The 15,255-nt window shown below is 30.0% G+C and overlaps 2 protein-coding genes across 4 annotated transcripts in view; one reads left to right on the forward strand and one right to left on the reverse strand.

Moving 5' to 3' along the window:
- Window positions 1-15,255, forward strand: part of LOC116841566 (guanylate cyclase soluble subunit beta-1) — a 45,191-nt gene that overhangs the window by 28,955 nt on the left and 981 nt on the right. For all 3 annotated transcript variants that reach the window (XM_032809645.1, XM_032809653.1, XM_032809662.1), the window contains 2 exons: window positions 7,277-7,417; window positions 10,615-10,772. In XM_032809645.1, coding sequence (XP_032665536.1) covers window positions 7,277-7,417; window positions 10,615-10,772 — 299 coding nt within the window. The remainder of the gene's footprint in view (window positions 1-7,276; window positions 7,418-10,614; window positions 10,773-15,255) is intronic.
- Window positions 10,770-15,152, reverse strand: LOC116841578. Its single transcript, XM_032809671.1, has 2 exons — window positions 14,928-15,152; window positions 10,770-13,114 (listed from the first exon to the last, which is right to left on the reverse strand). Exons 1-2 carry the CDS (start codon window positions 15,055-15,057, stop codon window positions 12,207-12,209), a joined length of 1,038 nt encoding a protein of 345 aa, XP_032665562.1. The 5' UTR covers window positions 15,058-15,152; the 3' UTR covers window positions 10,770-12,206.

Here is a 15,255-nt window from a genome sequence, read left to right on the forward strand (position 1 = left end):
CCTTCTTTCTTTTTCTCTTTTTCCCTCTTTCTCTCTTATTCTATTCTATTCTCTCCCTCTCTCTCTCTCTCTCTCTCTCTCTCTCTCTCTCTCTCTCTTTCTTTCTCATATCGACTAGCCAGGCTGATCTTAACCGTAGCGCCTCTAGCGGAAAAATACAGTCAACTGAGGTTTTCGTAATGAGGAGACGACGACGTTTCTCACACATAAATTTACGATTTCGGACTTTGAGCTAAAATATCTTAGTTTCTAGAGCTTGTAGAGCAAAAGTAAAAACAATTTTATTGAGTAATGTAAACCCAAGGAATCGATTAAGTCCACCCAGAATCTCATCCATTCAACCGTTATAGTCGATCGAATACTTCATAGTCGATCGAAATACTTCATAGTCGAATTTACAGCACAATTTTACTAACCTATGTCCCTTTCGCAAATAACGCTGTTGTAGCACTAATATGAACACTAACTAATATTATTGTTGCGATATTATCGTTCATTTTCTTACTCTTATGAAACGTTTTCTATAAGAACGTTCGAGGAGCTCGCTATTAGCGCTATCAGCGCTATCATGTTATGAATGGCGATCGAACGAGGAATCGTGCCTGTGTTCAACTAATAAAAGTTGCGTTCGGCATTGTAAATCGAAGACATCGGATTGCTCTTTTACCTTGAAAATGCACAGAAGTGAGAGAGATACGAGATCTCATATCTTTTTCATTTCTATGCATCTTCGAGATGAAAGAGAAATCCGACGTCTTTGATTTACAATGCCGAACGCAGCTAAAGTCGTCGTGTAAATATACATGGTCGACCGCGAGCCCGTTGCTTGCACTTGCACTTGGCTTCGCGACACTACCGTGTCACTTGATTTAGCAATCTTGTGAATCATGAGTGAACTGGTCCATAACCTCACTTACAAGAATGTTATAGAAATATTCGTACAGGCTAAGTCTAGAAAATATAATTTTTAAATTGTCTTCTTTATTAAATTTTCACTTTTATGAACAACCTTCTAATTTTTAATACCCTTAACGATATTGAGACAAAAATACAGAAATAAGTAAATTAAAATTTGAAAATTAAAATTTGAAAATATATAACATTATAAAAAGCAAGAAAACGAAACTATTATCCTGTTACATCGTCGTGGTTCTGGAATATAAAAGTTTTACACCATTTTGCGATGTTTGCAGTAATTATTAGGGGTATTAGAGGAAAGTAGCCAAAAGCGACATAGGCTTCCTAAAGCGACATACCTCTATATCTAATATATTAAATGTCATATTTTATCAAAACTAATATAAACGTAATTCGTTTTATCAGTTAAGTCATAAAAAATTCATATTTAATATATTTCTTGATCTTTTATATGCTAAATTAGCAAATATCGAGTTTTAGAAATTCGTAAGTTTTATTTCTATGATGTTTATTGACGAATTATGTAGACCAAACAGCGGTAATAATCTTTTTGTTTAATATTAAATTTTTCTACATGCATTTGGCTTTTGCACAAACATTTTTTTAATATTTTATCTTTATTATTTTTTTACTGTTTAACTTGAATTATTATTTTTTTACTGTTTAACTTGAAAAATTTTATAAGAATGTGTTTTAAAGTGACATATCCCGTACAGTATGCGAAAAGTACGATACTCTGTGACTAACATAATTTAATTATAACCTCCCATTTGACGTGACATTTGTTTATTTTGAAGTTTTATTCTGTTTAGTTTAAAAATACAACATATGTGAATATGTGAGAAATGAAAAAGATGGAAATGCCAAATATATGTTTTTATTTAATTATATTTTCCTTTTGTAATATTATATTTTGAATAAATGAATATTATTCAACCATTAAACGCATTAACTATTTATTATCAAATATTATCATACATGCAACATGTTATATAATTCCAATTATAATAATTCCAATGTTATAATTCCAATTATAATAATTCCAATGTTATAATTCCAAGGTATGTCGCTTTTAGCACCCATTTTCTTGGAACTCCATTTTTGTGCGTTTTACAAAAACATTTTTTGTTTTAAATATAGAAACAATTACAGTAAAAATATGATATTATCTGATAAGAGGTACTTCCAACTACATGTATATATATTTACATTTATATTTTGAGCTTTACATTAAGAGATAACCTCCATAAACAAAGTTGTGTCGCTTTTGGTGCTTTTACTCTAATTAAAGAAGATTTGTAAATGATTACGCGAGATATGGATGAGATGTAGTGATGACATCTTAATCCATTAACGCCCAAATGCATAAAATTTTTTCAATGTTTTCGAACGCTTATAACTCAATGAAAATGTAATAATTTTTTTTCAGAAAAGACTTACCCTAGTATTTTTGGGTGTGCTCTTTCCGACTCTGGACCGTAATATACTAAAAAATGTCATTTAATATTAGTTTTTTAAGATTTAAATTAAAACATCACAACTATTACATTATTCTTTTCACAATTATCTCAAATTTTTCTTGCAAAACACTGTTTTCTCAAGGTAACAAATATATAAAGTGTGCACTAAGTACTTTTACTTTAAAAATATACCGGTGGTTTTTTTTCAAAATAATCATGGCGGTCTCAAAATGGCAACCCAATACATAGAAATTTTCCTCATTCTTGATTCATTGTTTGTAATTTCGACTAACAAATTTTCTTTCATTGAATCGGGTTTTTTAGGTCACTAATTGTAAATTTGAAGTTGGAATGTTAAAATTCAAAATGGTGAATCGAATATGGCGAACCAAAAATGAAAAAAATTGTTAATTTATATGAAAATCGATATTTAGGGGTTTTTTGGGTCGCCGATTCCAAATTTGAAATCAAATTTTTAAAATTAAAAATGGTTTATCCAATATGAAAATCAAAAAATTAAAAAAATTTCCAATTTGTATCAAAATCGATATTTAGGATTTTTATGCTGCTGCTTTTAAATTTAAATAGATTTTTTGATAAATTTAGTTAGATTTTTATAATTTAAAATAAATGATTTAGTTTTGGCAACATGAAAAAATAAATAATAATAAACTTATGTAAACTGTGCTATTATTGGACTTTATTAGGTAATATTCGTACTTTATGTATTTGTATTTCCCTTTGCTATCGAATTGCTTTCGATGTCGCTCAATTCTCACCGCGAAGAGATAGACAATAATGGAGAATCATATTTTTTGTATTTTTTAAGTTTTTTAATTTTTTGGAGAGATTTTTATGTTTTTAATTTTATATGTATTTTTCTTATTTTCTATTTTATTTTCTTTTAGTTTTTAAAATAAATATATTTTTTAACAATTATTATTAACAAATTAGTAATTTGATTGTAACTTAAAAAATATATCATTATTTGAGCTGTAAGAAAATTATTTTAATTTATTTATTTTTATTTCTCAAGAAAATCAATAAAATTCAGCGAAAATCAATAAAGTAGTTCTTTAGAATTATGTTTTATTGTGAATTTCTTGGAAACATTTATTACTATAAAATAAGTTACAATTTTTGCAGAATTTTTTCGTTCTTACATTATATTTCGCTACAAGTATCAGCAAAATTTATTTGACAAAGTTTGATTTATCAGGCAATCATGAAACAGAGCAAAAAGATTTCCAAAAGTATTGCTCACATCAGAAATATAATGTAAGAACAAAAAAATTCTGCAAAAATTGTAATTTATTTTACTATAATAAATGTTTCCAAGAAATTCACAATAAAACATAATTCTAAAGAACTATTTTATTGATTTTCGCAGAATTTTGTTGATTTTCTTGAGAAATAAAAATAAATAAATTAAAATAATTTTCTTACAGCACAAATAATGATACATTTTTTAAGTTACAATCAAATTACTAATTTGTTAATAATAATTTGTCAAAAAATATATTTATTTAAAAAACTAAAAGTAAATAAAATAGAAAAAAGAAAAATACATAAAAAATTAGAAACATAAAAATCTCTCCAAAAAATTAAAAAACTTAAAAAATACAAAAAACATGATTCTCCATTATTGTCTATCTTTTTGCGGTGAGAATCGGGCGACATCGAAAGCAATTTGATAGCAAAGGGAAATACAAATACATAAAAAACGAATATTGCCTAATAAAGTTAATAATAGCACAATTTATGTAAGTTTATTATTATTTATTTTTCATTCCGCCAAAACTAGATTATTTATTTTAAATTATAAAAATCTAACTAAATTTATTAAAAAATCTATTTAAATTTAAAAGCAGCAGCACAAAAATCCTAAATATCGATTTTGATACAAATTGAAAATTTTTTAATTTTTTGATCCTCATATTGGATAAACCATTTTTAATTTTAAAAATTTAACTTCAAATTTGGAATCAGCGACCCAAAAAACTCCTAAATATTGATTTTTATATAAATTAACAATTTTTTCATTTTTTGGTTCGCCATATTCGATTCACCATTTTGAATTTTAACATTCCAACTTCAAATTTACAATTAGTGACCTAAAAAACCCGATTCAATGAAAGAAAATTTGTTAGTAAAAATTACAAACAATGAATCAAGAATGAGGAAAATTTCTATGTATTGGGTTGCCATTTTGAGACCGCCATGATTATTTTGAAAAAAAACCACCGGTATATTTTTAAAGTAAAAGTACTTAGTGCACACTTTATATATTTGTTACCTTGAGAAAACAGTGTTTTGCAAGAAAAATTTGAGATAATTGTGAAAAGAATAATGTAATAGTTGTGATGTTTTAATTTAAATCTTAAAAAACTAATATTAAATGACATTTTTTAGTATTTTACGGTCCAGAATCGAAAAGAGCACACCCAAAAATACTAGGGTAAGCCTTTTCTGAAAAAAAATTGTTACATTTTCATTGAGTTATAAGCGTTCAAAAACATTGAAAAAATTTTGTACATTTGGGCGTTAATGGGTTAATTAATTTGAAAATATTAACTTATTAACCCCCAAATGTATTAAAATTTTACGTTGATTTGAGCCATTTATTTTACTACGGAAATGAGGTCTGTTGTTTATAAAGAGTACCATGCCTACTAATTTTGATGTCGTTCTATTGAATAGCGTTGAAAAAATAAAAAAAAAAATCGCAATTTAGGCAAAATTTATTTCATTTTTGCAAAATGAAGTAAGAAACACATGTTTTTAGGACTAATTTTTTCTTCTTCCGCTATTTATGCAAAATCGCAATTTATGTAAAATTTATCTTACTTTTGCAAAATGAAATAAAAAACACATGTTTTTAGGACTAATTTTTTCTTCCACTATTTTCTCCATAAAAACGTGTTAGTATTGTTCGGGAAAGTGTCTAAAACGTGTTCCCGACACTAATTTAAAAAAATATGCTATAGGTATTTTTTTTCAACAAACATGGCGGTACCAGAATAGCGGTCGATTTGAAGCATTTAATTCGAATTTTCGTTTATATTTAGTTATCGAAATTATTTTACTATGTAATTACTATGTAAATTACTATGTAATTTTGCAATATTGACCTTAAAACAATTTCGATAACTAAATATAAATAAAAATTCGAATTAAACGCTTCAAATCGACTGCCATTTTGATACCGTCATGTTTGATGAAAAAAATACCCATGTCATATTTTTTAAGTTAATATGTCGGGAACATGTTTTAGATACTTTTCCAATACTAACACGTTTTTATTTAAAAAATAGCGGAAAAAGAATAAAATTAGCCCTAAAAACATGCGTTTTTTATTTTATTTTGCCAAAATGTTGCATAAATTGCGATTTTTTTAACATTTTTTTAACGCTATAGAGTAACATCGAAATTGGTAGGAATGGTACTTTTAATAAACAACAGACTCCACTTCCGTAGTGAAATAAATGGCTTAAATCAACGAAAAATTTCAGCACATTTGGGTGTTAATGAGTTAATCATTAATTAGATAATATTATAATATATTATCGGAAACAACCATTTTCAATAATCTTTTTTAATTAATAATTAAAAATAGTGTATAGATATTAGGAAAATTGTAGAGTTTTTTATTCAGTTTGACCTAATGTACAAACATATGATGACAGACGTTGCCATTTACTATATTTCGCGTAATCATTCACAAATCTTTTTTAATTAATATCTCGATAATTGTTGCAAATATCACAAAACAGTATAGAATTTTTATGTTCATTTCAATCTATACTATATCTCTATGAGAGCTTTGGAAGTTGTTCTGAGATACCTTGTATGGAACTTTAATTCTAAAAACTTACATTAGTTTAAAATAAAACATCAGAAGCATTTATATTATAAAAAAAATTTGAAAACTCGTGTTGCTGGTTCGAAAGTGCATCACTGAATCAGACCCGTCTGACAACACTGATTTTATAGAGAACTTCTTCCTCGCTATATCGCTACGTTAAACAGTTAAACTAAGTTCTACAAGCAAAGCAAGTTCTGCCAGCAAGGCAAGTTCTGCCAGCAAGGCAAGTTCTGCGGCATCAAGCCGCAAGGGCGAGTCATTATAGATTGAGCCAATTTTCGCATGTTTATGAATACTTCAAAAATTATTAGCTGCTATTAAAATTTTGCGTTTTTTCAAATTTTATGCCTTACGCTGGAGCGTATTTACGTGCAGCGGCCCCGTTCTTGTATTGATAATGACAAAGAAAGCATCTCGACTAACATGTCCTGTCTTTTAATTTTAATTTCAGCGATCCAATGAGCGAAGAGAATGCTCAATTTATTTTATTATACATATTTACGTAAACTAATTATACTAAATTTTTTACTCTCATTTTATAATACTTATAAAAAATACAAATTTATTTTATATAAATTTTATAATCTTTTTATGAATATTATTCATATTATAAACAAATTCCATTTAGCTTTTCAAGCTATATTTTTATATAATATAAATATATATAAATATAAATAAATAAATAAACATAAATATCATATATATGTAGCTAATATATGCTATATTAATCGTGTTTAAATTTTATCATAAACAATGTTGTAGAAATTATAAGTAATTTTATTATACCTACATCACTTTTTAATACTTTTATTTCGTATTATTTAAATTTTATTATAAAAGACTTTTGAAAAAAATGGTATCAGCATCAAACGGAATGTTACTATTTGCCTCTGTGAAGACGTGTTAATGTGTTGTTTCAACACAGCTCATTTTACAATGTTCTCCCGAGAAATATAATCCAATTAATGCATCGTTATCTTTCAAGTGAAAAGATGTTTAGGTATTGAATAAAACACTTGACGCTTCGGTCTAGGTGGAAACCGTCGGCGATAAATACATGGCGGTGAGTGGATTGCCGGAACCCTGCCGTTGTCATGCACGATGCATCGCTCGACTAGCATTGGACATGATGGATCTTGCAGCTGACGAAGTGCAGATCGATGGAGAGCCTGTGGTACGTATATAGGAGCTGTCCGTGTTTACTAACTATATTTTGCTACAACGCCACGGGACTTTGGTCCGTGGGGAGTGCCTCGATAAGGTGATAGTGCATAATTACAAACGAGAGAATATAAGACGGTATAAGTCAATGTAAAATTGAACATTGAACATTGCGTCTAGTGAGTCGCATCAGAAAAGTCGCTATAAAAAGGGTTATCGAGCTAACCATCCGTGCAGTTTCATAGAAAATTGTATTGTACTATTTTTGTACATACATCGTAAATAGTCTACATTTTTCCAAGTAACCGATGACATTTCTTTCTCTCTATACCGTTCTTATAATTTTTCATAGAAACTTACACAAATAGTACAAACATTTTATGAATATTCTTATGAAACATGAATGTTCTTAATTGCAATATTTGTGTTGGATATTTTACCCGAAGAAAATACTGCAGTAAAATATTATAGTAAAAATCAAAGTTTTTATAATTTTAAATTACAAAAACTTTAAATTACAAAGGCAGAAATATTAGATATTTGTTTAAAAATCTTGTGTATGTTTGACTTTTTATTACAATATTATTATAATTATTTAAATGTTCTTTATGTCATATATTTGGGAGGTAGATTGTAAAATTTACTATTTCTATAGTAGTTTTTACTACAATTTCAATACAATCCAGTTTTACAAAAAATTGTAAAGAGAAATATAATTTTAACGTTACTTTTATTACAATATTTTCCCCATGTATCAACATACGAATATATATAATATTGTAGGAAGAGCTTCATATATTTATAACAGAAAAGTATGTTCTTAGAACATTTGTAAGGTTTATTTACTGATTGCATTATTTAATGTGCAATGCATTCATATAATTAAGTAGTTTTTAGAATGTTCCAAATAGTAATATGCATTTATTATTGCTTAATAATGAAACGTATCTACGAAAAAAATGAAATATTGGAATTACTTTTTTATGATTGTGAAAGCAAAATCAACAATTAATTTACATTTTCTTTGTGAATAACTTATGCATATTCATAGAACATTTATAGTTGTGTTATTCCAATATATTTTATTTTTATTATAAATATGTAATAATGTTTTTAGTGTATTTATAGAATATACAAATATTTGTAAAGAATACAAGTATTCATACAAGTATTCATACAAGTATTCATATAAGTATTCATAAGAATATTCATAGAATATTTCTGTGTTTTGGGGCTTGTCTTCAGCAAGTTTAATATAATATTATGTAAAAAATATGCGGAGAAAATATTCTAATAAAAATTATAACAAAACTTTTAATCTTGGACTTTAACTGTAATCTTAGATCATATAGAATTATGATATTACCATATATTTGTTTCAAAATATTCTGTACATTTGGCTTTTTAGTACAAAATTATTATAGTACAAACTTATTTCAATGTTTTTACACTATATGTTACATGTACTTACATATTTTACACTATATATATGGGTAGATCATAAATATTTGCTTTTCTATAATAATTTATACTACAATTTTAGTATAGTCTGCTTTACAAAGAATATTTAAAAAAATATATATAGAGTAGAGGCACCAAAAGCGACATACCACTTTGTTTTTAGAAGTTATGTCTTAATGTAAAGCTCAAAATATAAATGTAAATATATATGCATAGAAGTAGTTTGAAGTATCTAACTACTATCAATATCCTCTATCAGATAATATCATATTTGTAATGAAATTGTTTCTAGATTTAACATAAAAAATGTTCTAAAAGAAATAAAAAACTCTTTTTGAGTAATCAATATTGAATGTAAAGGACAATAAGAGTTAAAGTACAGGTCTAATAGTGCTATTAAAACTATTAAAAAAATAGTGATTCAGTTTCATGATGAGAAGAAATTTATTAATCATCAAACGCGTTTCGGTCTAACTTTACAGACCATCTTCAGTGATTACAAATAAAAAACGAATTATATTTAAGTGTCACAAACGCAAGATCGCAATAATCGGTATAACAAAAGTTGTTGTTACAAAAGTTGTCGCTACAAATTTTGCTTACGGGAATCGGAAGCACTAACGCAAATAATAAATGTGAATAATAAATGTAAATAATAAATGTGAAGTTAGAGCGAAACGCGTTTGATGATTAATAAATTTCTTCTCATCGTGAGATTGGGTCACTATTTTTTTAATAGTTTTAATAGCACTATTAGACCTGTGTTTTGAACTCCTATTGTTTTTTACATTCAATATTGATAAAAAATGTTTGTTAAACGCACGAAAATGGAGTTCAAAGAAAATGGGTGTCAAAAGCGACATATCTATTGGAAGTTATATAACATGTTGCATATATAATAATATTTGATAATAAATAGTTCATTAATGCGTTTAATGGTTGAATAATATTCATTTATTCAAAATATAATGTTACAAAAGGGAAATATAATTAAATAAAAATATATCTTTGGCATTTCCACCTTTTTCATTTCTCACATATTTTACATATGTTATATTTTTAAATTAAACAAAATTAAACTTAAAAATAAACAAATGCACGTCACAATGAGAGGTTAGAATCAGGTTATGTTAGTCACAGAGTATCGCACCTATTCGCATACTGTAGATATGTCACTTTAAGACACATTCTCATAAAGTTTTTCAAGTTAAACAGTAAAAAAATAATAAAGATAAAATATTAAAAAAATGTTTGTACAAAAGCCAAATGCATGTAGAAGAATTTAATATTAAACAAAAGAAAATTATCGCTGTTTAACGCTGTCTACGTAATTCATCAATAAAAATCATAGAAATAAAACGAATTTCTGAAACTCCATATTTGCTAATTTAGTATATAAAAGAACAAGAAATATACCAAGTATGAATTTTTTATGACAATTGATAAAACAAATTACCTTTATATTAGTTTCGATGAAATACAACATTTAATATATGAGATATAGAGGTATGTCGCTTTAGGAGGTCTATGTCGCTTTTTTGGCTACTTTCTTCTATATATATATAAATATATATATATATATATATATATATATATATATAAATTTTTTAATATATTAATTTTTTATTACAATATGTTATCCGTGTGTTACAAGTAGCACGTATAAAGACGAATGACACGTAAAGTAATAATATTTTTTCTCTTAGATTTCTGTTTTATATTATACTAATATTGTTTGTCATTTCACAGAAAATCACGATCGGCATACACAGCGGAGAAGTTGTTACCGGTGTAATCGGTCATCGTATGCCCCGCTATTGTTTGTTCGGAAATACAGTGAATCTTACAAGCCGAACGGAAACCACTGGCCAGCCAGGAAAGATCAGTGTTTCAGAAGACGCTTACAGGTACAAATTACTTCACATCTACTCAACCATGGTCGTAAAAACGTGGTTGGCGGAACACGAAACCGCTTTTGCAACTTTTACTACGTCAAATGAAAGAAAGTCGCTAACGGTTTGCAACTTCGATTTCCCGAACATGTACATTTCGTGTCGTCTCACGACACACTTTCCGCTATTCTTATTTACGGTATTCATTGACGTTGCGAGCATCCCTTACAATGCGTTCTTCTAATTTCCAAGATACATCAACTCGGCGTTATAAGACACAATTATAAGACGCTGATCCTTTGAAGACGCCGACTTGACTTTTTTTTCAATCTTAAAATAAAGACATACTTCAATACTACCTCCAGAACGTTTTCGTTCTTCGCTTATATCGACAATTTTGCACAAAGTCTGACACTTTGGAACTCGTGTTTATCGATATTTCAGCGTTTGCTCCGTTTGTCGCTTTGCTCTACTTTTCTTACAAATCTCACAGAACGTTACCGAGCGACTCGAGATCGAGACGACAGCAACTGCGATTCGAAATCACATAGAAACTTTGAAATATTTCGGTACGCATATTTGTAAGATTTTGTATTAAACGAGGGGAGAATGCACTACATATGAGGTGAGTCTCTTAATATTAGATTCTAAAATATCTCTGTTGTTTTTTATATTAGTTGTTTTTTATATTTGTTATATTTGTTTTTTGTATTTAATAATACACATAGAAAAAAATCTCAGTTTGTATAACTAAATAGACCAGATGAAAATTCGGCTACGTGAAATAATAGCTTTGTTCTCACGACTAAAAGTATTCGTCTGAACATTTAACTATATCAAAATTATAATAACGAAGTACATTGGATGAGTAAAGTAAACTTCCTACAGAAACCGTTCTGTTCTTACAACCGAGTTTTTCATTTGGTTTCTATTCTACGCAACGAAAAATCAATTATACGAAAAATCAAATATATTAACGAAATTGTTTTTTCCTGTGTGTAAGAAATAACTTGTGAAACTTGTGTGGTTGAAAGGGGAATAAATATAGAAGTTAGTTAACCTCTCCAACCACACAACTTATTCCTTATACATTTTCTTCTTAATATAAAAAAGCAACAGATATATTTTATAATCTAACGTTAGGTGACTCATCTTGTACACGTAAAAAAAGATTTTAGTTTGGATAACTGAATAGGGACCAGAAAAATTTATTGATGAGAAATAATATCGTCGTTACTGAATGAAAACATTCATCTGAATTTTTCATTTGATCATCAAATAACAGAAAATTCAGTTACACAACGGAATATTTTTTTTGTGTTCATTCTATATTGCAACGAAATTCTAGGACATAACTGCACTTGGACGTGTAATAAAATATTTCTAAGATCCGTGTCGCGGGGCGAAGAGGCTCTATCACGCTCTATCACAGATGAACTTCTCTGTCAGTCAGTCCTGCTGCAGGTCTAGATAATTTCTTAGAGACTCCGGGATTTGCAATCTCTTGATTCCGTGAGGGAGTGCCCAATTGGTGCGGAGAGTTTCCCGGATCTGGCAACGACACAGATGTCTGAGCTCAGCCGGGCAGAATCCGCTACGTTCCGGCGGTATCAAGTTCTGGTTTGTCAAACTGGAATATTGCTCATACAAAGGCACGCTAAAAATGCCGCTGCGATCAGCAATGTGATCAGGAGTACGGACGCATACGGTAGTCACGGTTCGTAGCAGTAGTTTGAGACACGTCACTAGATGTTCGGGATAGATGACTTTCTCCTGGCTTTCGGGCTGTTCCTCGAACTCGCAGAGTTTCGTCAGGATGATTTCTATGGGTGACGGAGCCAGTTCGTCGGATTCGATCGAGGCGCCGTAGCGTAACATGACCAACAGGATATCCGGTGCACCATGCTGTATCGCGACTCTTAGTGGCAAAACCTGTCCGTACGACTCCATTGGCACGTCGATGAAGCGTCTCTTTATCGGCGAGGACTCGCAACGGTACTCGAGTTGGCCGCTAATCGCGTGATCTAAGAAGTACACTAGCGCTCGGATATTTTCCTCGCGATCGTCGAAGTCGCATTTCCAACCGGACAGGAAGTGAGTGACGCGCGTGCCGAAGATCGCGCCGACGAACAGTCGTTCGAAGGTCTTCTCACAGTAGAATATGTCGTTTAACAGTCGGCTGACGATCTCGTTGTTAGTGAGCTCCCAGTCGTAGCAGAGCTTTGCCGCTACATAAAGCACGTTGTGGAACTTGCCGAGGAGGCAGACCGATCCGTTCTCCATCATCGTGATATTGTGATATCGCAGAGCCGAGAGGACGATCCTCTCGCACACGTCCTGTTTGTCGAGGCTCTCCGCTGGAAACATCAATGGCCGTGATTCGTATACACAGAAAGATATTGTTCAACTGCTAAGAAAAGTGGTTATTCAATTTACTTTCCATCTTTGAAGTAATTTCCAACTTCTTTCGAACAAGGAATGTTTTTTTGATAACACTGAACAATGTCAAATTTGTTTTAAGGTCTGATAAGTTATTTCTTGCAGATTTTTTGCTGCTTAACACGGACGCAAAATGTCTTTATTATGTCAGAAATCTGTGGTAAAATATACTAAATTATTTCAATTTTTAAAATTATTTTATATCTGTGTACTGGAAGAAGGGAATGTGCTGGAGATTTTTGTAAATTTTCAAGTTAAAAATTAATGCTAGTACTTTATGTTAGAAAAATAAACATGCAAAAAGAGTATGCAGCTTACATATCTTACACAAGATTGTATTAAAACCAAAAGAATTAACACTCCTTTACTTTTTTATTCATTAAAATGGATTTATTAAGGAACTTTTCATATTTGCGATATATCTTAAAAAATATTTTCAATAGCAAGGGTACTCCAAAAAGCATTCTCAATAGCGAGAGACGAGGGAATTCATTCTAAAAAATAGTGGAAAAGATTGGGAAACATAGAAGAGTAAAGGATACTTAATTCTCCCAGTTAATATAATCTTGTGCAAGATTAAATAACTTGTTTTTACTCATTTTTTTAACATAGAGTACCAGTTTTAACTTTTAATTTAAAATTTTTCTAATCCAAAGATATTAATCATTAGAAAAAGCAAAAAAGTATTTTTAGCACATTTTGCGACAAGTGTGTTTAAATCTTGATGTGATAGAGACATTTTGCACCAAGATGCGTGTGCTAACAATCTACAAAAAATGATTTATCAGATCTTAAAGCAAATAAAACAATTATTTTTTGTTGCTTAGTGTAATAGTTTTAAAATATATTTATTACAAACTTTAGGAACTTATTGCAGTATATTATCATATACTTCAAAGAAGAATTTATTTTCTTTACAAGAATATTATAAAACTTTATTGAAGGAAAAGTCAATTCAATTCTATAGAGTAAGCAAACCGAATTTTTGTTTGAATTTAATATTTTTCATTGAAATGCTATTACAATTTAGAGTGCATTTTGTATAATATTTGTATAAATTTGATGATGAATTTACAATGAATTTAACTTGTTATAGTAAATTTATGATAGATTTGCGCGGACACAAATCTATAAAATACTTTCTACTATTTACTTGAACGCAGTATATATTTTTCAATATATATTTTTAAATACAGTATACCCCCTTCTCCCAAGCATCTCACCCTCGTCGATCGTATCATGCGAGATGCCACAAGGCGTGTATCTCTGTATTGGAACGCGGGCGAGACGGCAGATGCAAATTATACTGGAATTCGTGGCGATGCGTATGGCTTGACGCGGGAATTTTTCACCGTTACTGCAACGGCATTAGCGAAACAACGTAGACAAATAGAAAGCATTAGATACGGTTTAATGTAACGGTAAGATTATAATAGGAGGCGATATCTCTGCCGCTTTCGAAGCGTTTACACCGCGGGAACGGCAATAAGAAATTAACGGATAATCACGTTTTATTAATTATATTACAAGGTCTCGTTTGCGGTCTGTCGTGTGTGTTACGAGCGATTTCAGGAATTCTTCGCGTTAGACACGCGGATGATAAAACAACGCTGTCTTGTTAATGATTATCGATCCCCGACCGGCGACGGCATTTGCCAAACGGCATTTGTCACTCGCGACTCGCGCAAATACGCATAACCTTCGATGTCGACGTCTTATAAATCGTGTTACCTTCTGCACAACTGTTTATCACGTCCGTAAAATAGTTGACTAGCTCACGACGCTTGTACCGTGAGGCTAAGCAACTGCGCTCCATTTCCGAGAATAGTCTGTCGAAATAACAATCTATCAACACCTCCATGATTTTCGACGGGCTTCAACTGTGAGAGACGGTGTGCGTCATGTAATTTCAATGACACATCAAGATCGCGTAACGGCCGTCGCGAACGTTCGTGTTTTAATGATTACCAACGAGGTAAAACAGTCCCACTCACATACGACGAGCTTAATTCGATTAGATGTAAAGTACGTATTTCAAGGGTTTCTTCGACGTACCCCC

Source organism: Odontomachus brunneus, unplaced genomic scaffold, assembly GCF_010583005.1.
Source record: "Odontomachus brunneus isolate Ranch 3 - 2012 unplaced genomic scaffold, Obru_v1 Obru_scaffold_002, whole genome shotgun sequence".
NCBI classification, from domain to species: Eukaryota; Metazoa; Arthropoda; class Insecta; order Hymenoptera; family Formicidae; genus Odontomachus; species Odontomachus brunneus.

What these genes read in the sequence shown, in the direction of transcription:
- LOC116841578 (XM_032809671.1), bottom strand. Translation starts at nt 15,057, where the DNA reads ATGGAGGTGTTGATAGATTGTTATTTCGACAGACTATTCTCGGAAATG. An exon ending in GATAAACAGTTGTGCAGAAG is followed by an intron (nt 13,115 to 14,927) that starts GTAACACGATTT and finishes TGATGTTTCCAG; the next exon opens with CGGAGAGCCTCGACAAACAG.